General features: G+C 41.9%; 1 protein-coding gene across 2 annotated transcripts in view; it reads right to left on the reverse strand.

Annotated features, from left to right (window-relative positions):
- The window catches only part of cacna1hb (calcium channel, voltage-dependent, T type, alpha 1H subunit b), a 73,229-nt gene that overhangs the window by 37,989 nt on the left and 10,345 nt on the right, over positions 1–24,895 (reverse strand). Inside the window, exons 2-5 of one of the 2 annotated variants that reach the window (XM_056770087.1) lie at positions 7,071–7,209; positions 6,690–6,823; positions 5,718–5,815; positions 4,827–4,986 (exon numbers count right to left, since the gene is read on the reverse strand). In XM_056770087.1, coding sequence (XP_056626065.1) covers positions 4,827–4,986; positions 5,718–5,815; positions 6,690–6,823; positions 7,071–7,163 — 485 coding nt within the window. In that variant the 5' untranslated portion in view covers positions 7,164–7,209. Of the gene's footprint in view, positions 1–4,826; positions 4,987–5,717; positions 5,816–6,689; positions 6,824–7,070; positions 8,849–24,895 lie in introns of those variants that run through there. The other variant, XM_056770082.1, reaches the window with a different exon arrangement.

Genomic DNA, 24,895 nt, shown 5'->3' on the forward strand with positions numbered 1-24,895 from the left:
TCTAAACACATATGTTCAGCGGAACTGTAACATTTATATGTGAAGAATGTTGTTTACTGCTACCCATTGACTTGCATTGGTTTTGTGTTCATACAATAGAAGTAAATGGGTGCAGGTGCTGTTCAGTAAGACTACCACAGTAAGATACATTTAAATAGTTAAATGGTAGTCAAAGGTGCCCAAGAACTGTTTGCTTTCCTAAATTCTTCAAATCTCCTTTTGAGTTCAACAGAGCAAAATATTCAATATTTTATTCTACTATGTGGTGAATTATGTCCCAGAACGGAAAATATCTTTGTGTTTAACAGAACAAAGAAGTGTATACAGGTTTGGAAAAACTAAAGGGTGAGTAAATGGTAACAGAATTCTCATTTCTGTCAGGTTCACTACCATCAAAAATGATTGACATTTAGCACACAGTTTAGATTGGCGGTGTGGTTTTTTTCTGGTCAAAAACTCCCTGCCCATCCATGCAGCCAGCATGACCAAGTGCAGGGAGTGCAGCGATAACCCCCCTTAGGGTAAACAGAACAGAACAATTGATGTCATTAGTTCGTAATGACATTTAAGTGTAACACATTATGTAAAGTAATTGAGGCTAATGAATAGGAATAATAGAAGTCGAGTCCTGATTGTAAATGTGAGGTGGAGCTGGGGATGGAGGAGGGTAATTTGCGATATGCTTCAGCTGTAATTTGCGATTTGCGTTAGCTGCGGAAGCTGTGATAGCGTCATATTTCTATAGGTAGATGAGGATATGCTGCCATTTATTACAATGAGATTTTCTTTCTTGTGCAGAAACTAGGGATGTAACGATTACTGGTTTACCGTGAATATAACGCCCAACGGTTAGTATTACTACGTCATATAGTTTTAATAACCGTTAAACCGTACCAGTGTTACGGCTAGAAAAACCCCTTTCTAGCATCAAACAAAGTTATCAATAGTATAATGTAGATGCAACATGAAACATTGGTTTTGTTCATTTATGTCAGGAGAGTAAATCAGGAGTCAGGAGTATTGACATTCGGAACATAATAACGCGAGACACACCTACTTATTCACATCTTTTCCTGTCACTTTGTGATGACACTATGTGCACATTTGTGAAAATTAAGATATAGCAACACACGTTTACTTCGTATTTCTTTATACAGACCCATCATTTCAATTCATTTTTATTAAATAATGTGATATGATGAGTTCGAAACTCCGTTCAGCTTGTTTCTACTGCTATGAGCGCAGATGTCATGCCGGGTCCTAAAGTACACCCTATTTCTCGAAACACAGTCAGAGTGATTTACTCACTTAAGGTTGCTTAATCTAAACTAGGAAACTTTTACCTCATGGCCTCAACGTGCCATGACTAATGTTATTTATTTGATGTAAATCAATCAAAAGTACATTTACCGGTAAACTCAATATTAAAAATGGTTTAAATAGGTACTTTTTGACATTTCCAGAACATGGTAATAAAGCCGTGATAATGCCGTTCACGATAACCTTGATCTGAAATTTCACACCGTTATATTTCTAACTGAAACATTTCTCAAAATGTTTTACACAAGAAAGTGTCATAAAGAGGTTTTGATCAACATGAGGGTACATACTAAGCCCCCATTGTAAACACTACACTTTTGCATAAACAGATCAAATTTTCTGCATGCCTAGAATACATTTTAAAATGCTTTGGATAAATATATAGAATTATTTTACTTCAGAATTACAACAATGGCTTACAGCATGACTTTCCTGACTTTCAAAAACTAGCATTTTTTGATATTTGCATATAAACATGCTCTTATTAATTAAAGCATAATATGCATATTAGCCTAAAGTCCCCCCTTAGACATATTTGCTAAAGGTAAACCTTAATCCAGCCAACCTATTAATGCACCACAATAATATGTGCTGGTGGAGCATTTGTTCTCCAAGTATTAACAAACAGTTTGAGCCCAAGTGAGCTTCCACTCTAATCTGCCTCACATCCTGCTTATTAAACTGAGAGAGCCAAAAGAGCTTAAAGCCCACGCTATTAGATCATCTCGCTTTAAAAGAGGTGCTTGATGAAAATGGCCGGAAAATTGATGTTACCTTGTGTTACTTAAGTCTTAAGCAATGCGATCAGCAGTAATGCATATGGAACTTAAAGATAATTATGTAAGCCATAATGCATCGTGGGTTATCGGAATACTTGAGACTCTTAACTTCACGTTGGGCAAAGAGCTGCTTAACACCGGTGTGAAATACTGTATATCCGCCATGGCTTTTTTGTTATATTTCCCAAAGCCAGAGGGTTCAGAAATGTTTATCTAAGTGGGCACATTAAAACCAGATCATCGCTGTCATCAGTGGCCCATGGCTGGAAACATCCGACCGGGAAATATCCTACAGCTGCGCACAAAATTATTTTCAGTTTTGCTGAACTGACCATTTATAGGTATGTTTAGATAAAATTATTATTTTTGATAATTTTTTTGAACAACTAACAATATTTCTAACAAATTTCAAATAAAAACATCTTTTCTATTTGCGTTTATTTGCAGAAAATGCAAACTGGAGACGCTCTCTATTTTTTCAGACCTCAAATACTGCAAAGAAAACAAGATAAGATTCCCTTTTAAGCAATACAACATTAATAAATCTACATGTACTTTGGAGAAGTTTATTTTTTTTGTGATGACCTCAATTTGTAACACAGTTTTCATGTGTCCAGTCATGCTGTCAGTCTTGCTGATGGATGACTTTATGTCACACCTGAGGTTTTATTTTCTTTACCTTGACACTAGACAAGTATGGCCACAATACATCTAGAAAAGCTCCACGGCAGTATTTTTACCCAAACAATATGCTTTGTGTTTCCAGTACCGCATCCTTTGAGGTAAAACAATCCTCTCTTTTGTGACTTTAGGTACACCTGCTCGGGACACAGATGACCTTAATGTATAAGGTAGAAAAACAAAATATTAAATTACAACAAATATATAAATGAGGTGTTATTCACCGTTTACTTTTGTCTTTGTAATTGCACAGGGGTTCACGCCGCTAAATTTTGGAGGAGAGGAGGGAGTGGACGGCACAGATATGACTGCTTCTCACAGTTTAATTGGGTCATTAAAATTCCTGGGAACCTTGTTTAAACAGAAGACACTTCGAAAGAAATCCTTTTGCGAAAAAAAACTTAATATTTTAAGGAAAGTAATAGAATTGTACCATTCCCAAATGGTAATTTGTCAAGAATGTTACACACCCACATGCACGCACATGCACAAGTTTTTTAGTTAAAAATTAATGAAAATTAATGTACAAAGGAGTAAAGTCCCTAATGAAACAACACATTTTGGCGGTGGACTCCAAAACTAATGAGTAGACGTGCCAACAGACAAATATTCACATCCCGTAGGACTGACTTACTAATGACAAAATGCCTACTTCGCACCTGAGACAGGTGGAATGTGTGCTGTACTAGACATTGATTAAATATTGTAATAATATTAAGAAAAACGGATACTAAAACACCATCGCTCAATAAAAGACCAATTCTTGAGTTTTCACTGAAAGCAGACTGCAGCAGATGTGTGTGGACTGAAGTGGATATTCTTACAGAGCACTTTTGACAGACATGAATGCAATACGTGTATGCACAAGAGACCTTGGTGTTTAAATAAGCAGCATCATTTGAGAGAGAAAGAGCTGCAGAATTGTAACAGAAATGGTTTGGATAGCGCTGGGCCTTGGGGGAGGGATTTGGAGAGAAGCCGCCGAGCACCTGAACGGGTCAGGGCGTCTTTCAACAGACTGGCTTTCTGAAACGCAGTGCATCGGGGTGGACAGTTGTCAAGATGATTCACTGGAGCACATCGCTTGTGTGGATACTCATTAGTCGACTCTTTACTTTGTACAACGTCTGTGATCGATGAGGTTGTAGTGGTGTATGTATTCTTAAAACGTATATTGTATGACAGCAGACGTAGAAAATGAATTCAGATTCAACTTCTAAAATCGAGTTTGCTGTCATTCACGATCCGCTGATCCGTAAGAAATCTGTCACGGAGAATAAAAAAGTCCCTCTCTGTGTTCCTCATTACAAATATTTACTGGATTAAATATAACATAAACTGTGTTTCAACTGTGCTTTAATTTTATGGTGTTAAAGCTACAATCCACAATTCTTTTAGCTCTGTTTGAAAGATAAATTCCACTTTTCTTTACGTGTGCTGAAATTAAATGGTGTCAAACTGACATTTCTCTCACTTTTTATCTACTTGCCTCACACCTGATTTTTATTTGTCTTTGAACAAGAATAACAGAATATTTGTTCCCTAATGTAATGATTCAACCATGAATTAAATATTGGTCAATCTTTACTTATCCACATGTTATTCCAATTAATCCACTGCTCATTTAAAACCTTTAAAACCATTTAAAACCGCATTAAAAACATTTAAAACCTAACAAAAATGTTAAAAAAAAATAAAGATTTAACTATGTGTAATATACAGTATGATTTTTACAATAAAAATAAAAAAATAAAACAGAAGTGCTTCTGGACCAGTGTTTACATGATATATTTTCATCAAATCAACACATTCTGTGTTTTAAATTTTTTCTGCATATTTTACACTTTTGAACATGCTTATTTTTATTCTCGTGGTGCCCCAGAAAAACAAAAATCCAAAATGAGACATCCTAAAGTATTTCCAAACAGCGATTCAGATCATTTACTGTTGCGACATCATTATCGGCATCCCGGTGGCTGAAATGTTGCAACGGCGTGCAATTAGCATCTACTGAGAACCTTGCATTAAAAAACAGCTTGCACTTACATATTGGCGCTCTGGTTAAGAAAGCAGCGGTTTCGCAGAAGCCCCGCCCACAGCTGCACGCCCACAATTCCAAATATAAAGAAAACAAAGAAACAAAGCAGCAAGACGTTTCCCAGCATGGGCAGAGTATCCAACAGCAGGGTCACCAGAATACGCATACCTACAAAACACAGATATACAAAAACGTCACACACATTTGCTCAATGATGCATCCCGGGGTGGCAAACATACTCAGGGAAAAGACTTCGTATTGCTGATGCATACAAGTTTAATGTCTTTAATTTGATTTTGAAAGACTTCAAGAGAACGCTTTCTCAGTGTCTGATGTCTATTATGTAACCAGGCCGAAGAGTGAATAGAAACACACAAACATATTTGTCGCGCTTCGGCTCGCGCTATGCGGTTTGATAATAATCGAAATGGAAACTCTACGACCAAGGGCTCCAAAATATAATACAGCTTTCCGGCACGCACACACAAAAACTTATTTGGAATGTGTTGACAATGGACCGTGCTATAAATGGTAAGCATATCCGTGCATGTCAAGAGCTTACCATCTCGCCCCACATTAAACAGAACAGACCCACACTTTTACCGTTGGAACAGATCCATGCTTGTAACACACACCAGTACCTTCCTGTCGACAGATACCGTGTGTATTTTTGCACTTAATCAACTACGGGGACAGAATATCTATCGGCGCTAAACTGAAACAATCGTTGTCAGAGGTTGCGTTAATACATCACGGCAACGTGTGTGGATCTATAAATACAACAGCCGTGTGTTTTTCTAGTCCAAATCATTTGCGTCGAATCAATAGCTGGGCTGTATAACAGCAACGCTGACAGTGAAATGAGAAAGATAAACAAAGTGAGAGTAAGCAGTACTCACTGGGAACTCTGTTGATGGCTCGTAAAGGTCTGAGAACCCGTACGGTTCTGATGGCTGAGAAACTGACGTTGTGTCCGTCTAAAGAATACTCCAACATCCTAAACAATAAGAAAAACACACTTTAGGAAAATCAGATGGACAAAAAATTACAAATATATCAAGCATATATGTAGAGCAATGTCAGATTTTTACCACACAAGAATTCAAGTTTACTATTATCGCATTATATATTAAAGATTAAACAAGTAACGCTATCAGTTCAATTCGTATTTCAATTATGTTTGTGTTATGTCTTATTGGACCAACAAATACTCAAAATACAGTAGTGGCCAAAAAAGATGTGTGGGGTTATAATTGTATAATATTTGCACTAAAATGAATAATACAAAAAAACTTATTGGACACATTTTTTTGGGACAAAGTCAAGCTATGACTATCAGGAAATAAATGTTTTATGGTGATATACACAAAAACAAGCTCACAGAAAATAAAGCAAACCTTGACTACAGTTGTAATCTAAAACATAACACAATATAACACCCAACAAAGTTAATTGCTAACTTGTAATAACAAAACATTACTATTATAATGAGTTTTAATGAATGATCAGGCCACTACATGGTACATTGAGTTACTATACACGAGAAAAGCAGCAGAAATCCCCATGTCAGCAAAACCAGAGCCAATCCCCAGAGATAAGATATAGAGGGACACACGCAGGCGATCATTGCCTGGTGCTAATTGTCATTCATGAGCTTAACTGTGACACATCGACTTGACATTAGAACTAGACCTGACATTAAAACTGGATCTGGCATTAAGCAAACACACGCACACATACAAGAGCTTGTTGCGCTTAGCGCATTTAATGACTCATCGGATTCTAGGAATCCATGCGTTACGTACTGGTAATGGTTTACTTTTTAAGACCTGGTGAGCGTGGCGATCGCTTCTTCGCGATTGGTCACTCACCCAGCCATGACAATGAAGAGGTCAAGGCGGTTCCAGGTGTCGCCAAGGTAACATTTGGGACCAAACACCCCCAGGGCCACCATTTTAACCACCATTTCCACAGCAAAGAAGGCGAATATGAAGTCATCAAATGCCTGCGCGAAGAAAAGGAACCGTAGATTACACATCTAAACCTCATCCAAAATCACTCATTTGCATAAACGTAAATTTACAATTTAATTACAACTAGGCATAGCCCCCTGCCATTTGTGTATGTAAGTGCTCATATGTTTAAAAAAAGCTGTTTTCAGTCTAAAATACAATGGGTAAATCAAACAATGAGAGATTAAAGAGCATGTGTGTTGTGTGTTATAGAAGTGTGTTTGCGTGAGTGTGTATTACCTGGAGGATGCTGCACCTGTCGGAGTGGCACTCCAGGTCCTGGCAGGGCTGGAACATGCCGAGCGTGACGCAGTTGAGCAGGATCACCAGCATGCTGACGCGCTCAAACCACGTACAGCTTCAGTTAAGGTGAATACAACTCACACGGGAAAATAACAACAATTCAGGTGTACATCACATTCACATTAAAAGCTTCGCCTCAACAATAAAACCTGGTACTGTACTTTCTGCTCCATAAACGTACTTAGTGAATCTTCATCAGTTAGCAGAGGAAATAATACAGTTTTCACTTGTTGACTGTTGTAGACTGTTGTAAACCACAATAATTTAAGGTCTTTAACAAAAGCACTTATCTCATAAATGTCAAGCTTGAATTAACTCTAGAATCTCGTCTGGGGGTCTGTCTTTAGTGTGCCAACACGCCTAAGCTCTTAGAGGAGAATAAATAGTACAGCAGAGTCAGAGTACACTAGGGATGAGTAGTTTAGAGTACAGCAAATTACAATAGGGATGAGTAGTTTAAAGAACAGCAGAGAATAGTACGGTTAGGTAGTTTAAAGTACATTAGCATAAAGTAGGGATGTGTTGTTTAGAGTACCAATAGTTCAAAGTACAATATTTAAGAGTATGGAAGGGGATAGTACAAATGAGTAGTTAAGATTACAGTAGAGTGTATGGGATGAGAAAATTAAATTACATTTTAGAATGCAATAGAAATAAGTAGGTTTAGAGTTAAGTGAAGTACAGAAGGGATCAGTAGTTTAGCAGTTTAAAGTACAGTAATATACAGCAGGGATGAGCAGTTAAGACTACAGAGTAGAATAAGGATGAGTCGTTTAGAGTACAGTAGAGTTTAGGGAGGATGAGTACATTAAATTAAATTACATTATTTTAGAATGCATTTGAAATTAGAAGCTTTAGAGTACAGTGAAGAAGAGAAGGGATGAGCACAGGTTTTTTTCCTGTATAGAGAAATTTGATGCGGCCGCCTCCGTCAAAAGATGTCGGGTGTCTTCAAAAGGAAAGCTCCCTGTATTTTACACACTGTCATTTGTAACTGCAGTTGCAGCATTGCGTCACAATAGAAGCGCTGTTTCTTTATCAGCACATTGAAGCGCTAAAAAGAGTTGCAGAACAAGAGCTAGCTGTTTGTTTTGCATCAAACTATGTTTAATTTCTTAAATTAAAATAACGTTCATCATTGTAATGTCTTTAGATGTGCATTTGGGATCGTTGAATCAGCGTATATTGTACACAGCAAGTTCGCCAGTATGAACACAAATTGTGTTCGGAACGACTCGCACACGAATGACTCATTTGAACAGATTCATTCAAACGATTGAACTTTTCCGTCACTAGCGAATGTAAGCGATCATTGTATCAATTAAAGTGAACCACAGAGAATGCAAGATGTGAATGAGCTTTGCTCATTTAGTGAGACTGGTTAATTCAGTTGGGTGTCCTGGGCTGAAAGGTAACTTGAAAATTATAAAAAAAGAGCTTTATTTGATTAAAAAAAACATTTATGTTTGGTTGAATAAAAGTAATTTTTAAATATTGAATTAAGTGTTGGTCCAGAAGAACTTCCCGTTTCAGTCTTTAACACTAAAAATATTCTGTTGGTTGTATATTGTTCATACATTGTGTAATCAAATCAAAATGTTAAATAAATATATTTAAGGTTAGATCATATTTGTGATAATAAATCAAAAGAACAAAAATGAAAACGAAGTGGTCTATAGAGAACAGCTAAAAAATGTGTAGAGTAGCACAGAGTAGAGAACGTCTTGGTTACGTATGTAACCTCAGTTCCCTGATGGAGGGAACGAGACGTTGTGTCGAGAACGACAGATGGGGTTCGCCCTTGAGAACCAATCAACTCTGACTACTATAGAAAAGGCCAATGAAATTTGGCGAATGCAATTTGCATGCCGGGCTCCGCCCCCGGAAATCCGGTATAAAAGGAGGCCGGCGTGCAGCATTCACTTACCTTTGTTCTGAAGAGCCTGAGACCTCTCAAACTGCAGCAGAATACGATACGTGTTCGTGGCATAAGGGACACAACGTCTCGTTCCCTCCATCAGGGAACTGAGGTTACATACGTAACCAAGACGTTCCCTTTCTGTCGGTCTCTCGACGTTGTGTCGAGAACGACAGATGGGGTTGCCTATGGAAAACGCCACAACGCTGTATCGCGTCACAATCTCTAGCGAAGCGACGGTAACAAGCCTGGGCGTGTCATCTCGAAGCTTTCGTGAGACTGTAACCTTCCAGTGTGGTGGTCGGGGGGTTCCAGAGCTTTCTTGGAGAAAGATGGGTACAGCCCTGACCGGTAACTTTCACGGACGGGGCCTTAGCTCTCTATAGGCGAGAGGCCATCCAGATCAGTTTACACCGGGTAAGCGCGACTCTTAATCAGAGAAGCGCTACAGAGGCCACCTCCTACCCGTGGGGAGGAATATGGTGGATATAGGTATGGTCTCGTCCTTGGAGGAGAACGCATGGAACGTGCGGACTGAGTAGTTAACCGCGAGGTGGAGGCCCACCTGGGGAAGCTCATGGGTTACCAGGAGTGGGAACCATTCTCATGAGGATACATCAGACGGAACAGCCCACGGAGGGGGTGTTACAGACGTCCGGTAGCACTAGGTCCGGTTAGAGCTATCTGTGATAGCTCACATGGTATCCCGGCCTAAGGGGGAAGGCTGCTCTGCCCAGCCAGCCCCCAGGGGGTGCTTGTTTGGTGATGGATGGAATGCCTATTCTTAACCAGTGTCTGGGTAAGAAGGGAGGCTGGTGAGGTACCAGTTTCTTAGCGATGTGTTCGGGTAAGAAGAAAAGGTAAATAGCACACTGACCCAACCTGTTAGAGGGTGGAAAGGTGCTTTCGCAGGCATACGCCCCCCCGGATGCCAGTCCTACATGTCGCCACGCAGGACGTGGGCTGACACCGGGTTTACGCGAAGGTTGTTAACCCTTGCGAAGGTGTTTGGGCATAGCCCAACCCGCAGCTCTACAGATGTCTGCTAGAGAGGCGCTTCTGCCAGTGTCCAGGAGGTGGCTAAACTCCGTGTGGAGTGAGCCCTCACTGCCAATGGGCATGGGAGATTCTGAGATCGGAATGCCGTCGTAACGGCGTCCACGACCCAGTGCGCCAGCCTCTGTTTGGAGACAGCCTTCCCCTTCTGCTGTCCTCCAACAGACACGGAGCTGGTCAGAGCTTCAGAGCTCTGCGTGCGGTCCAGTACGTACTGGACACAACACTAATCGGGTTGGGTCTTCCTCCCCTATGGGGAGCGCCTGCAAGTTCACCACTTGGCCCCGGAGGGAGTAGTGGGAACTTCTTGGGCACGCATCCGGGCCTGGGTCTCAAGATAACGTGAGAGTTTCCAGGGCCGAGTTTAAGGCAATCCAGGGACACGGAGGATGCTCGGTGGTCCCCTACCCTCTTGAAAGAAGTGAGCGCCGTCAGGAGGGCCGTCTTACTCTATGAGGAAGATCGGAACCTCCGAGGGGCTCTTTGGGGGGCCCTGAGGCTCCCCAGGACCACTTAGGGTCCCAAGAGGGTATGGAGCGGAGATGAGGCGGATTCCGCCCTCTCGCTGCTTAGGAACCTGGTGACCAGGTCGTGTTGCCCTAGAAACTTTCCACCGACTGAGTCGTGATGAGTGGCAATAGCGACTACATACACTTTCAGTGTGGAAGGGAGATGTTAGTCTCCAGTCTCGTGAGGAGGGGAACACAATCCTGATCAAGCACCTCAGTGGGTCTTTCTCGTTGAGAAAGACACCAGGACGAGAAGAGGCACCGTCTAGAGGCGTGTAACCGCCTAGTAGATGGGGCCCTAGCCTGGGTGATGGTCTCAGCCGTATAGGGGGAGTAGCCATCTTAGGATCTTCTCGTCCCGTCTAGAGACCAGACATGGGTGTTCCAGAGGTCTGATCTGGGATGCCAGAACGTGTCCTTCCCCTGAGAGAGCAGGTCCTCTGTCAGGGGAATGGTTCAGGGGGAGTCGCTGTCCAGAGCATCGGCTCTGAGGCCAAGTGCGGTTAGACCGGTGTGGTGTAACCAATAACACTTGGTGCTCCTGCTCCCTGACCTTGCACAGAGTCTGTACAAGAAGGCTCCTGGGGGGGGGAAGGTGTGCTTCCGCCCATCCCGCGGCCAGCTGTGCGCAAGGATATCCGTGCCGAGGGCAGGGACTATCAAGCGGGCAAATGGTGGTGTTACGGGAGGTGAACAGGTTTTACCTGGGCCTACCCGAACAGCCTCCAAATGAGCTGGACTGCACGGGGGTGGAGTCGCCACTCTCCACGAGGCATAAACTGGCGAGAAAGCACGTCGGCTGTCTAGTTCAGTTTGCCCGGGGTGTGTGGCCTGCAGGGAACGAGTCACCTGTTGACTCCACCGGAGGAGGCGTCGAGCAAGTTGTGTTTAGCTGCTGTGTGCGAACGCCACCCTGACGATCTGTATTCGCTACAGCTATAGTGCTGTCCTCGGAACAGCACGTGCATGTCTCGCACGAGAGGCCGTAGCCTGCTCAGTGCAAGTAGCATAGCCCACAACTCTTGGCAATTGATATGCCAGCGCAGGCGGGGGTTCGTCCAACACCCCACCTGCGTGCCCGTTGCACACTACACCGCACCCCTGCAGGGAGACTTCAGTCGTCACCACGACCTGCCTCATAACCTGCTCAGAGGGACCTGAGTCCGTCGAAAAAGTCATAAAGACTAGGGGTTATGGTGCGTCGGCAGCAGGGCGGCATCACCATGCGCCTGCTGCCGGTGTGCCACGCTCTCCTCGGAACTCGACTCTGAAACCAGTGTTGGAGCGGTGTCATGTGCATCAACTCGAGGGGTATTAGCCCGCGAGGACGCCATGTGTCCCAGGAGCCTCTGAATTGTTTCAGGGGGACCGCTGTCTGCCTAAAAATGTTCATTTCAGACAGTTCAACACTGGTTGGGCACAACTGCGGACAGGTGTGCCGACATGGTGACAGAGCTGAGTTCCATACCGAGAAAGAGGATGCTCTGCACTGGGGAGAGCTTGCCCCTCTCTTGGTTGACCTGGAGTCCCAATCGACCTAGGTGCCGGAGCACCAGGTCCCTTTGTGTACATAACAGATCTCGCGAGTGTGCCAAGATAGGCCAGTCGCTGAGATAGTTTAGTACCCGCTCGCCTTCCTCCTCTCAGGGAGAAAGGGCGGTCAGGGACAGACCGAAAGGGAGGACTCTGTACTGATATGCCCGCCTCTCGCACGCGAACCGTGGGAACGGCCGGTGTCGAGGAGGATCGAGACATGAAAGTAAGCGTCCTTCAGGTCGATTGCCACGAACCAATCCTGACACCTCATAGATGTCGGGACGCGCCTCTGTGTGAGCACCCTGAATGGCAGCTTGTGAAGGTGCTCTGTTCAGGGTACGCAGCCTTTGGGGGCAACCCGCCGTCTTTCTTGGGAACGATGAAGTGCGGGTGGTGACCCACTGAACATCTTGGTTTTGAGGGACGAACTCGATGCCTGTTTTGCCAGAAGGGTGGGGACCTCTACCCGAAGTACGGAGGCGTCCCTGCCTCTGACAGAGGGAGAGATGATGCCCCGAAACTTGGGTGAGTCTCTGGCGAACTGGATCGAGTAACCAAGACGGACCGCCCTCATTAGCCAGCGAGACAGTGTGGGCAGCTCTCGAGCTCCCAGGGACTGTGACAGGGTGACCAAGGGGACGGTCTGCTTCATCATTCCCACGGGGGGTGGTTCGTCGGCTGGCGGAGCTAACCATGTCGCGGGGAGTCCCCGGAGGGAAGGTTTTTGCTCCGCCTGCTTACCTGCCTGGCGGGACAACGGCACGCACTGTCGGTTTGAGAGTGGTGACGGCTGTCGTATATGTGTACGACCTCACGCCTCGCCAGGGTGTGAGGTCGGTTCGCCGAGCACAGTCCAGTGGAGTGTGCGATCGGCTGCAAGTAAACCCGGGGAGAACAAAAAACTCAGTGAGTAAGTGGGCGCCAAGCCCTAACAAGGGCCCGGCTTTGGTGACGAGGCAGGAGTCGTCCCGTACCGACCGATCAGAGCCGTGGCTGTGAAGGTTCGGGCCCGATGTTGTTCTCCCTGGGGTCTTCCCGTCAGTGTCCCTTCTCGCGAGGAGGTTGCTGACGGGGTGGAGGTTTCCCCCTCGACCTCTGCTTCCGGGGTGCCGCCTGTGGGGGCACAGGAACCGGAGCCGATGTCGAAAGGGTCCTGGGTTGCAGGGAAGCAGACGTCACGTGAGATCTCGGAGGCCTGTAGGCGGCCGAGTCGCGGCGTGAAAAAAATGTGGTTAATTGCCACTGTCTGCTTCGCCGTCAAAAAACTGCTGAGCGCAGTCCTCGACGGTGTTACCAACAACCCACCCTGCGAGATGAGTGCATCAAGAAAGCGGACTTCCTTGCTGTCACTCTTCTGCACAAGGTATAGCCGGGGGTGTCTCTCCTGGACCACTACCGTGGACATCGTCCGACCCAGGGCCCGTGCCGCCGCCTTAGTCGCCCGTAGAGCGCTGTCAGCGGTGGCACGGAGATCCTGCATTATACCCGGGTCGGCCTTACCCTCGTGGAGCCCTCTCAACGCCCTGGCCTGGCGGACCTGCAGGATGGCCAAGGCATAGAGAGAGGAGGCAGCCTGGCCCGCAACATCGCAAGCTTTCGACACCAGTGATGCCGAAGTCTTACGTGCTTTGGACGGTAGGAGTGGTCGATCCCCCCCCAGGTGGTAGCCGTCCGCGGCACAGGTGCACCGCAGGCGGACGTTCCACCCGGGGGATCTCGACGCAGTCCTTGGCTGCCTCACCATCGAGGGAAGTAAGGGAGCCGGAGCTGGTTTCACTGGAACGGTCCGTGAGAGGAGCGTTCCAAGTTTTACACAGCTCCTCATGCACCTCCGGGAAAAACATGGCACCCGGGGTGGGCGCGGTTTGCACCGCGCACCGACCTCGGGAACCACGTATCCCCGGGTTAGCACGGATGACATCACTTCTGCTTCCTCCTGAACTCGACCGCTGGGGGTGGAGTTTGGATTCGGCAGAGTCGGATGCCAGTCTCCCTCCGATGCTGCGAGCGACATCTCATCTACGTCACACATCGTTTCCGAGTGTGTGCGTGAGGATCCGGACGGTATGCCACCGCCGGTTGGGGAACGTTCAGAAGAGCGAATCGGGGTGCGATCGGCCCGTGAGCACTTGGCTGGCGGGTTTACGTTCGCAGAGTTCCCCGTATCACTAACGCTGCTAACGTGGGTGGTCATCGGGGCCGTAGCCACAGATGTCACAGCCCGGGTAGCAGACGAAATGGTGGCTGGTTCCCGTAGGAAGACAGCCACCCGTGACCGCAACTTCTGAATGACAATCTGCCCGCAGTGCAGGCAGATGTGTCAACGAACGCTGCTTCAGTGTGCTGGACGCCCAGACACCTAATGCAGCGATCGTGTCCATCCCCCTCCTCGATGAGGGTGCCGCACCCAAGAGAACAGCGGGACATGCCGCGCTGGAGAATGCTCAGTCAGTCCTGAAAAGGACTTTTAGAAAAAATCTCTAACACCTCCGGAACCGCCGAGACGCCCAGGGGAAGGTCGCTGCAGAAAGGGACGATCCGCTGTAACACGTCGTAGCACCAGCGTGTAGTTGTAGAGGATTGAATCCTGAGTTGTACTCATGAGCGATGGCTCTGAAGAACAAAAGGTAAGTGAATGCTGCACGCCGGCCTCCTTTTATACCGGATTTCCGGGGGCGGAGCCCGGCATGCAAATTGCATTCGCCAAATTTCATTGGCCTTTTCTATAGTAGTCAGAGTTGATTGGTTCTCAAGGGCGAACCCCATCTGTCGTTCTCGACACAACGTCGAGAGACCGACAGAAAGGGAACATTTAAATTAAGCCCATCGTCAAGTGATTGTGCCCATTTTAAACAAATCTAAATAAAACCCACATATTACATACTTGATCAAGAGAAAAGTTGACATTGTTTCCTTTAAAGGTATTTTAACACCACACAAAATATATATGAATGAGTGATGATATACTGTATATAACATATTATGACATCATTAAAATATCACTACTGTATGTAATGTCTGATGTTTTTCTTAATACATTTTATTATTATTAATAAGTTAATGTTCATAACCATAACCATAAAACATATAATATAATCAAATCAAATGCAATAAAGGCGTTTTGTTTTAATAAGGGTGTAATTAAAAACTGCAATTACATTATTGCATTAGAGAGCACTGATGCACACACATTCAGTACTGCTGTAAAGCAAGCCCGTTCTCCTTACGCACTTCCACATGATCCTCATTAATCATATATCTGTCATAGCAACATACCGCTCTCACCAACTTAATAATCACTGTAATTCCTACAGTTATGCGCGTTTACATTAGGACAAACAGAGCTCATCTACGAATTGATCAGGATTAAAAACACCCCGAAGATATTTCCGTCTGTGTCAACCGGCAGTATTTAACCATTCGGTCCACTGCTGCTTTCTCGGGTCTTCGTATTAGTGAAACCCGCCTGGAATTCCTACAGGCTTTCCTCTCGGCTGGAACTGGGACAATGTTCCTCTCATCAAACATTTATCCAGAGCTATGAGCCCACACTAATGCATGCAGACAACTCCAGCACTCGTATCTCATCCTCGAGATCACCACGGTCACATTCGTGCTGCTTCTGTTGAGAATAATGATGGTGCTGATGGGTAACAAAATAGCGATGAAGTGTGTGTTGAAAGTCTTTCAGATCCTTCTATTTGTTCTCATGTATTCAAGTTATTTTTCTGGTCACCTTCCATTATTACAGTGAATGTGCATCACATGAGTGTAAAGTAGCAACACTATATTAACCACTTTTGTGTTTTTTCTCTGGTTAAAATAGGGTAGCTTTACAACAACAACCCAGATAGCACAGGTACGTCTGTAAGATATCTGCTAAAGATCTGGAGACCTGGAAAACATCTGCTGTGTAAAAATATTGGATAAACGTCTTAGAAAAAAACAGTTTTACATACATTCCCAGATAACACATGTACGTCTGTGTGATGTATGCTAAAGATCTGGAAAACATCAGCTGTGTTAATATATTTGATAAACGTCTTGGAAAAAGCAGTTTTACGTACATTCTTAATCTTACAGACATCTTCTAGATGTCTACATGTTGTCTGACAGGAGATACTGTATCTCATGGACGCATTGCAGATGAGCAAACAATATAAAAAATACATCTTGCAGATATGAATGCAGACATCAGATAGACATCTCCCTGATGTATGTGTGGAGGGTTCTAAAACATGGACGTCTTATGCTGAGTTCCCAAATGAAGCGTTAAGCGCAAGTGATTTACATGTTATGTCAATGCAAAGACGCAATAGGACATCCTGCGGCGTGAATTGAGCGTTTTGGCGATTGACACGAGAGTTGAAAAATCTGAACTTTGGCGAATATTTGCACCGGGTTAACCGATCAGGAGCTTCCTCTAGTAGTGACGTAGCAAGCAAAGGCGGAAATCCGAAACAAAAATGGAGGACAAAGGTTTGTGAGTTACACTATCAGGGAAGGTAAATTTGTCCAGCATTTAGGGATGTAGTCTGTCAACTCTCTATACTTTAATATCAAAAATCTTTACAGAAATAATCAATCGTTAATAGAAGTCTGATTAATTTTGAGCGAATCAGTTGGATACTGTTCCTCTAATGTACATAAAGTACTTTCAAAACGTCACAGATTCATTTCAGTCATTGTGCTGGATTGTATGTCTTCTACATTGTTGTGCAATATTTGTATTAACATTTAAATGTTGCTGTTCTTAGATATGTTTCCGACCGCGTAGTGTATGTGCTTCTTTGGTAATCTGTAATTGCTCTGCAAGTTTTATGCTGTCACTTTAATTTAAATGAAGTAAAGGTCAGCTTGACTTTACGTACTTCAAGTATAGTTTGTAACAGGGCAAACACGGACACACAACACGCTCACACGCTTTAGTGCTAAAGCCCCAAATGCCAAAAGAAAGCTTTGAGTTCCTTGTCAAAGCGCATTTGAAAATTAGCAACTCACCCAACGGTCAAAATACTGTATTTCATAAAGTAGTCATGCACTCATACACAAAAAAAATCTGTCAGTGTATAATGGTCAGATATTGGGGTTTAGATGAGGCTAATACCCTGTTCAGTTCCTTGTGGTTTGTTGCTGACAGCTAGTTAGACCGTCTCATCCGAGATGATCCACTGGCTCTAAACGGGTTAACTTCTGCCCCAGACCAGCTGGCAGCTCCTCTACAGACATTACTTTACTACAGACCATCCATGACTACCTAGAAACCAAGTAAAACCTGATACCACTGGAAGTTGTCTAATTCTAATGTTGTCAGATTGAGTCTCACGATTCAATGGAAAACCAAATACCGGTACTCAACACTAACACACCAAAATTCAACAACATCTAAGGAATCTGAGTAGCTGTGAACCAAACGCGCCTGCAATCTCCTTATTTTTATCTTCTCGTGTTGCGGACGAATCCAAACGTAAACAAAACACACATGTATCCACACACATCGTAAACTTGATGCACTGATTACTCCAACAAACCATTATAAACATCTGTTTTTTACGGTTGCTTAGTAACAGTCTGGTGGCTTGGGATGTAAAGAAAAAGACAGCTGAAGAAAGCGAAAGGCTCGGCGGGTTTCATGCAAATCAAATCAACATATCTAAAAGGTCATTTTGTGCCTGGACAACAGGAAATCAGTTTGAAGCTGAAAATGAGCATATTCAGTGTAGAAAGTGAAATTTCCATATTATAGGGCCAAACTGGAAGAACTTATATAGAATCTTTATTAATATTCAATGTAACAATTATATATTGTTTTGGAATTTAGTATTTTAAATAAGTTTTTTTATATACAGTATATACACCAATGGCCACCTTGGATTCTATTTTCAGATACTGAGCTTTAAAGTTGTTGTATTCCACTTCACTTTTTTAAAAAGGTGCAAATTGTACACAACGTAATGTAACAAATCACATAATGTAAATAAGTAGATACCAAATAAGTTACTCAATTTTGACAAAAAGGTTAGATACTTTATAACCTTATAAATCAAAGATGACAATACTGAACAATAGTGGCCAAAAGTCCAGATGACATATCTGTTCAAAAAAAGCAAACATCAGCATATCCAGAAATCCAACAAAAAATCTCAACACCAAATGCTTTGAGGAAATAATGCAAACTATGAAAACTTAAAAAAAAACTTTAACAATACATTTATATAAAATCCCGGATGTCGAAATTCCAGAGCTGGACATCACTACGGCCACTAATGTCAATTTACATTAAAACTGATTTGATGCTATAAACTAGAATTATGTTATCAATCATATGATATGCAATAAAATGTAAATTTACACCTAGGAAACCCATTTTAAATCAACTTAAGGCAGGCGCACACTGTGCGATTCAAAATAATCTGTCATGATTGTTGCTTGTCACGCTATATAAAGTTGATCCCAGATATATACAGTTAGCCATGTTACACCGTGTCTACACCAGACATGACCAATGCCATGAGTCACGACAAAAGATGTTAGAAATGCATTAGAACCCATTATGATTTTTTACATTGTTCACACTAGATGCGGCACGACAAACCCACTAGAACAAACCGTGTGTCGCGTCGCACCGGCCGGTTGTGGACACGGTGTAACACTGTCCGACCTCTGTTATCATTAATGCCAGACTCCAGAGTTTTCCGTCACCACAAAAAGTGTCTAAAGTCCTTAAAGTTACTAAACTGTCATGTTTACGATGTAGCTGTTTACCTGGAATTTGTATTACCAGAGCTCTCTCTTTTCAGGCTGCCTCATTTTTTACCCTATAAAGTGATGAGGAAACGTCATATAAACGTTCCTTTTCTCTCCATAACTCCACACAAGCTTTGTTAAGCGATTAAAGAGTATAGATTTTGGCCTAGGATTTTAGGAATCGTTTAGCATTTACAAAATGTGTCAAAATCAAACAGTGTGCGCTCGCCTTTACAGTCGCAATCAAAGTACACATTTTATCAGTGTGTGTGTGTGTTTCCTTGGAATCAAACCCACAACTTTTGCATTGCTAATGTATTGTTCTAATAACTGAGCTACAAGCACACATACAATTCACCAATAAGATATAAAATGGCAATCTACATAGTCATGGCTGAAAGGTAATGTTAGGGATTATGCAAGATGTCAAACTAGCGTTGACATAAAAGAACAGAGAGACAAGAGGCATCAAACATTAAAGTAGCTCTGGTATAAGAAAGATCAGTTGCCTGGATGAAAAGATACTTACGCAGCGTTTCCAAGGCCAACGGTGATTGTTCTTATATATTTGACAACTGAATTGACCAATCAGCATCAAGTATTCTAGAGAGCCGTAATAACAGCAATTACAGAGCCATTAACTGCCAGCTAATCTCATGTACATAACATTCACATCTGTACTAAAGATCTCTGTTTTCCATTGTAACTTTCAAAAACACAATCCAAGATTAAAATTATTAGCAAGTTAGCAACACAAATGCAGAACAAATGTTTTAAGTCATCCTAAATGCGTGGGATGATACAATTAGCTGATTTCTTGGAGGGAGGAAAGCAGAAAGGCCAGCGAACAGCGACTGTGTCCTGTCCAGGGAACAGACACAAAAGAGAGAGGCAGAGAGAGTAGAAAACACAGATAGTGACTGAGATCATGAGCCAGACAAAACAGAGACAGAAAAGAGACACCAATTATGGTAGCTTCCGATTCTCGCGTTACCATGGGAACCTCCCTCTGGAACTTCGTGGGAAAGAGCAGTTCCGCTCCCCGAGGAAACGCGGACTCACACGTGCTTATGAATTGTGATGAAGCAACGTGAACCACTGAACAACGCGTGTCACACAGTGATCTTCGTTGCAAACAGAGAGTATGATAGAAAAATGCTTCAACATGAAATTCTGTCTAGTGAACAAGATTAATAACTAGACTTGAATAATTAAAGCAGCTTGAATTATTTGAATGGAGGGCGACATTTAATTTCCACGACCCGCTGCATTATTGGGTATTTTTTGAAACCCAATGCTGGATTTATCGGGACAAATACTGAAAATAATACCCATACATTTTCATAGCTCAATAGAGAAAAACGAATGTTCAGCGCTGCTGATCAAGTACTGTCTGAGCAATCCTTTTGAAATATGTTTGTTCCCTTCTACAGAAAGTAAATATAAAAACAATATGCCTCGTAAGAGTCGTTTGCTTCTTTATTTTACTTTGAAACTGGAATTGCACGCCATGTCCTCACTAAAGGAACCACTGCCTCACAGCTATAGACGGCAGAAAAACTGTTGTTTATGAATTATTTCAATACCACCGTTTCCACGCTCGGATGAATTAATCCAAACATGATGGGCCACATCTAGTCTACAAAAACTTTATTGCAGGGTTGAGAATTGAGATTTTGAAAAGGTTCCACTATCGGTCTTATGTTCTGCACTCAGACTGATGTGGAGAGAACAGCTGCATTTTAATTTAAAAAATAACATGGGATAAAACTTTTCTTATTTTAACCCTACATTTACTTTATTTGAAACTAAATAAAAAAAACAGCTTTTTAAATGTACATATAAAGAGCCTATAAACCTCATTCTTAAAATAGGGCTCTTCAACGATTAATCGCAATTAATCACGTGCAGAATAAAAGTTTGAGTTTACATAATATATATATTTAAGAAAAATATAAAATATGAAATCAATACATGTATGTAAATAATTTAATTAAAATATTAATATTAATATATACATGCAGATATTTCATAAATATGCAGGGTACACAGACATATATTATGTAAACACAAACTTCTATTCTCTATACAAATTAATCTTAATTAATTGTCGAAGAGCCATAATTAACCACGATTGTTTTCCACTTTCGAAAGCACTCATGTTAAATTTAAGAACTAGTGAAAAGTCTAGACCAAATAGAGGCAGAATTTTTACATTAAAAGTCTGGGCGACATATTACACCGTTCCTTTTAAATTTGGTTGATCAAATATTTAGCAGGTGTCAAATATTAATAAATGATTAATTAACCGATTGCCATAATTTAAACAATTAAGTTGATTTATCGACAACCAATGAGAATAAACAAAAGCATTGAGCAATAGTGAGAAAAGATGATAGGAAAAACTCAAAACTACACATAAAATCAAAGAGATTAGGTCAAATATGTTTGTCCACATAACTAAGTTTACACAATCAGACAAACCTTCAGATCAATTTCTGTATTTTTGTTATCATAAAAAAACATTTCAAACAAGCGACCATAAACCTTTTAATTCATCACGCACCATTGCAGATGCTTATTATTATACCGTATGGTATTAAGGATTATCATTAATAACTTCATGATAATCAATTAATAATATGGTTGAAAATTTACATCTCTTCTGTATACGAAATTCAGCTCAAACTGATGCAGCAAAACTATTTTTTAGACCCGTGTGTTTTGCTGGTATTGCCTAACATTTGTGCTTACTATGGCACAGTTTCCCCCCACTGCAGTCAGTCAAGAGCCGTGGAGGGGGCTTTACCCACATTTCAGTGTTTTGTTGACGTAAGCTCACTTTACATTTACCCGGAAAAGCAGAGAACAGTACAATGCGATGCATCACACACTTCCTTCGATTATACAGTACGTCTAAACAGTTGCACCATGCTGCAATGCAGCAACACTTCTAACGCGGGGAGGTTTGGGACATTTCTCACACATCACACACTTTTGTTAGAGGACATCGGGAGAATAGAACGGCCCTTAAATGTGCACTACCACTCAGGGGTCAGGCTGTGGGAAACTGATGGATGATACTGAGCACATCTGTCATAGGTATGCATGATAGACACACAACACGCATACACACACACACATACATACAGTACACAAACTGTATGCATTTCGGAATGATACTGTACGATTCTGTACGGAATGCAAACAGAAAGCATATGAGAGCATTAATCTTTGAGACTGGGATATTATTAAGAAATTATTTAAATGTACTAAAAATATGTGCAGATGCAAATGTGTATGTGTGTATATATGAGAATGAACACACATATTTATCAAACAAATGCTAAATGTCTGAACATACAGTTTATGTTCTTATTTCGTTAAAAGTGTCCCTATACTGTGAGTAAAAACTTTCAATATCGCTATGCTAATAATTCACAAAGAATGCATGTGTGAGAGAGAGAGAAAAGGAGAGTGAGATACATAAGATTACATTATGTTTCATGAATTGAAAACCATACATGGACTGTGGACATGGAGTCATGAAGTCAAATTTTATGATTGTAGCCTATCTCTCTATCGCTCTCTCTCTCTCCCACACACACGCATCTAGTGGTGAAGTTGTGAATTGCAACCAATGGCTCACTTCACACGTCCCTTTCCAAGCACTATGGTGTCTGTCACATAATAAGATACCGTTCTGGTTTTCGCTGCTTTGCCAAAGGTGATAACATATTTACGAACTTATGAATCCCTAGCTCATTCTAAGGTAATTAAAACATAATGCTTGTTTTTGAATTAGATTTTTTTTAACTTATAGTATTGTTTTTGCATATTTTAATAAACCTTTAAAAATGGTGCTAGTAGTCAATATTTCTAAGCAGACGTGAAGTTAGTGAAAGTCAACAAAGGAGATAATAAATCTGACTGTTTTGGCACCAGTGCTCTCCAATTATTGATAAGACATTCATTCAACCTACAAACCATATACATTCATCAGAAGAACCTAAATGTTTTCAATCTTCAAAGAACCTTATCTAACTCAAACACAGAGCCTAAAGAGCAAAAAAAATGTTTTATGATGAGGTAATGTATCCTTAAAGTTAAAATGATAAACCTTTAATTTTTTTAGAGTGCACCAGCAGGTAAATCTCTGTGGCATGCATTATGCATAAGTGAAAGTCAACAACAAAATCAAATTAACTTATCAAAGACGCAGCAAAAAAATCAGATGCACAGGCAAATGTTCAGAAACGTGTTTTGGTACAGGAGTACAATTTGAGGTTTACTACAGAATCTGTTGTGCGTCCCGTGAAGAAAGCTGTTCATCTCTTCACATTTTGCAGTTATGTTTTCTTTAAAAACTTTGCAGACTAAAACATTGCAATATCTTGTATTCTTTCCAGAGATGGGGATGTGGGGGGACTTGCACCACATGGCCAAGGCTCATAACCATCAAAAACGACATTGGACATAAAACACAGAAGAGGAATTTTTAGGCTTTCCTTAGCGCAAATATCAAATTCAAACTAAAGCATTTGTCTATATGCGTGTGTGTGTGTGAAATGAAAAGGAAGAGAAATCTGGCTGATATTGGAGAGTTAATTAAATTGTGTGAGTAAATGTCACACAGTATTAGAGACAAGCTGCTCTCGCTGTCATCTACACACACACGCTCACAATTAGATATGAACTCCGGGAGGTTTATTAAAGCAGGAGACTGAGGCGGAGAGATTTGCTGACAACAACGCACACACACACACACACAAACATGGACAAGACAGTTCAGAATCAATGCAAAGTACCTGAAAGAAAAACTGATAATGCTTATAATTTTTTTAAGTGGTTAATTTTAAAGGTTGACATGTCTATTCAGTCTTCATAGATGAAAAGATTGCAAATTAGACTCGAAGACACCCAATCCTCCGGGTAAGAAACTGGGTAAATTACTATACAGGACGTGAAGTGGAGGAGGTATGCCGAAAATAAAAATGTTTCTTAAACTTTGGAGGAGATATACATGATATTACTAAGAAGTTTTATCATGGAGAAATTACAATAAGAAAAATTAATTTTTGCAAAAGCCAAACATCTGCTCTGCATGTAATCTTAAGATATCTCTGAGAAATCAAAAGCTCTCATACTTGAGTTTTATTTTGTATGTACTGCTTCAAATGTCATATTTTAAAAACATATAAAAATGATTGTTTGGAAAACATGTATTACAGAGAATCTCATATAAAGGAAGGATCCCCCATGAGAAAGCTCTATAAACGGCAAGAAAATGCACTTACATTCAGTCTGGCTTTTATAAATCTGTCTCTGGCACTTTTATGAGCGCTGTTTTGTCGTTCTGGGTCTCCAATTTTTGGCTCGGCACAAAGCGGTTACATACTGTTCTGACAGAGCAGCGCTTGCTAATCCATCAGTACCTCATTTGAACATTCAAATGCAGGAAGGCATTGGCTAATTTCCTTTCGACTGTGTACTGTGGGCTTAGATGGGATTTGGGGGTGACATAACTAAGGAATGCGCTCAAGGACCGAATTTGGTGACATTGCTATGCTACCTTCTCTCTGTAACCCAAACAACTAGTTCAGCGTGCGAGTCGAGAACTTTTATTAGCAGGGAAAACTCAAACCGTCAAAATTTGCCACAGGCGCTAAGTATCTCTAAGACTCAACTTTCCCCTCTGGAGTATCTAGGACTCCATACTGGAGAGTGACATGAGCTTTCGTCCTTAGATATTTGACAGACGCCGAGAAGTCTGTCGCTCGTGGCTGTTTTCTAACTCAACTTTAACACCGGCGAGACGTACATCTGGATCAGGCGGGCTGACCGCCAAAGAATGAGCTTAATGATTATATTAAAATGGATATTATAGAGTAGCGTGACAAATGGTACGATAATATTTACAAAAGCAATTCTTGTTGTATACAAAATGTTGAGTTGCCACGCAACCAGAAAGAACCTTTAAAGGAAGTCTGAGACGA

This window comes from Triplophysa dalaica, chromosome 2, assembly GCF_015846415.1.
Source record: "Triplophysa dalaica isolate WHDGS20190420 chromosome 2, ASM1584641v1, whole genome shotgun sequence".
In the NCBI taxonomy this organism is placed as follows: Eukaryota; Metazoa; Chordata; class Actinopteri; order Cypriniformes; family Nemacheilidae; genus Triplophysa; species Triplophysa dalaica.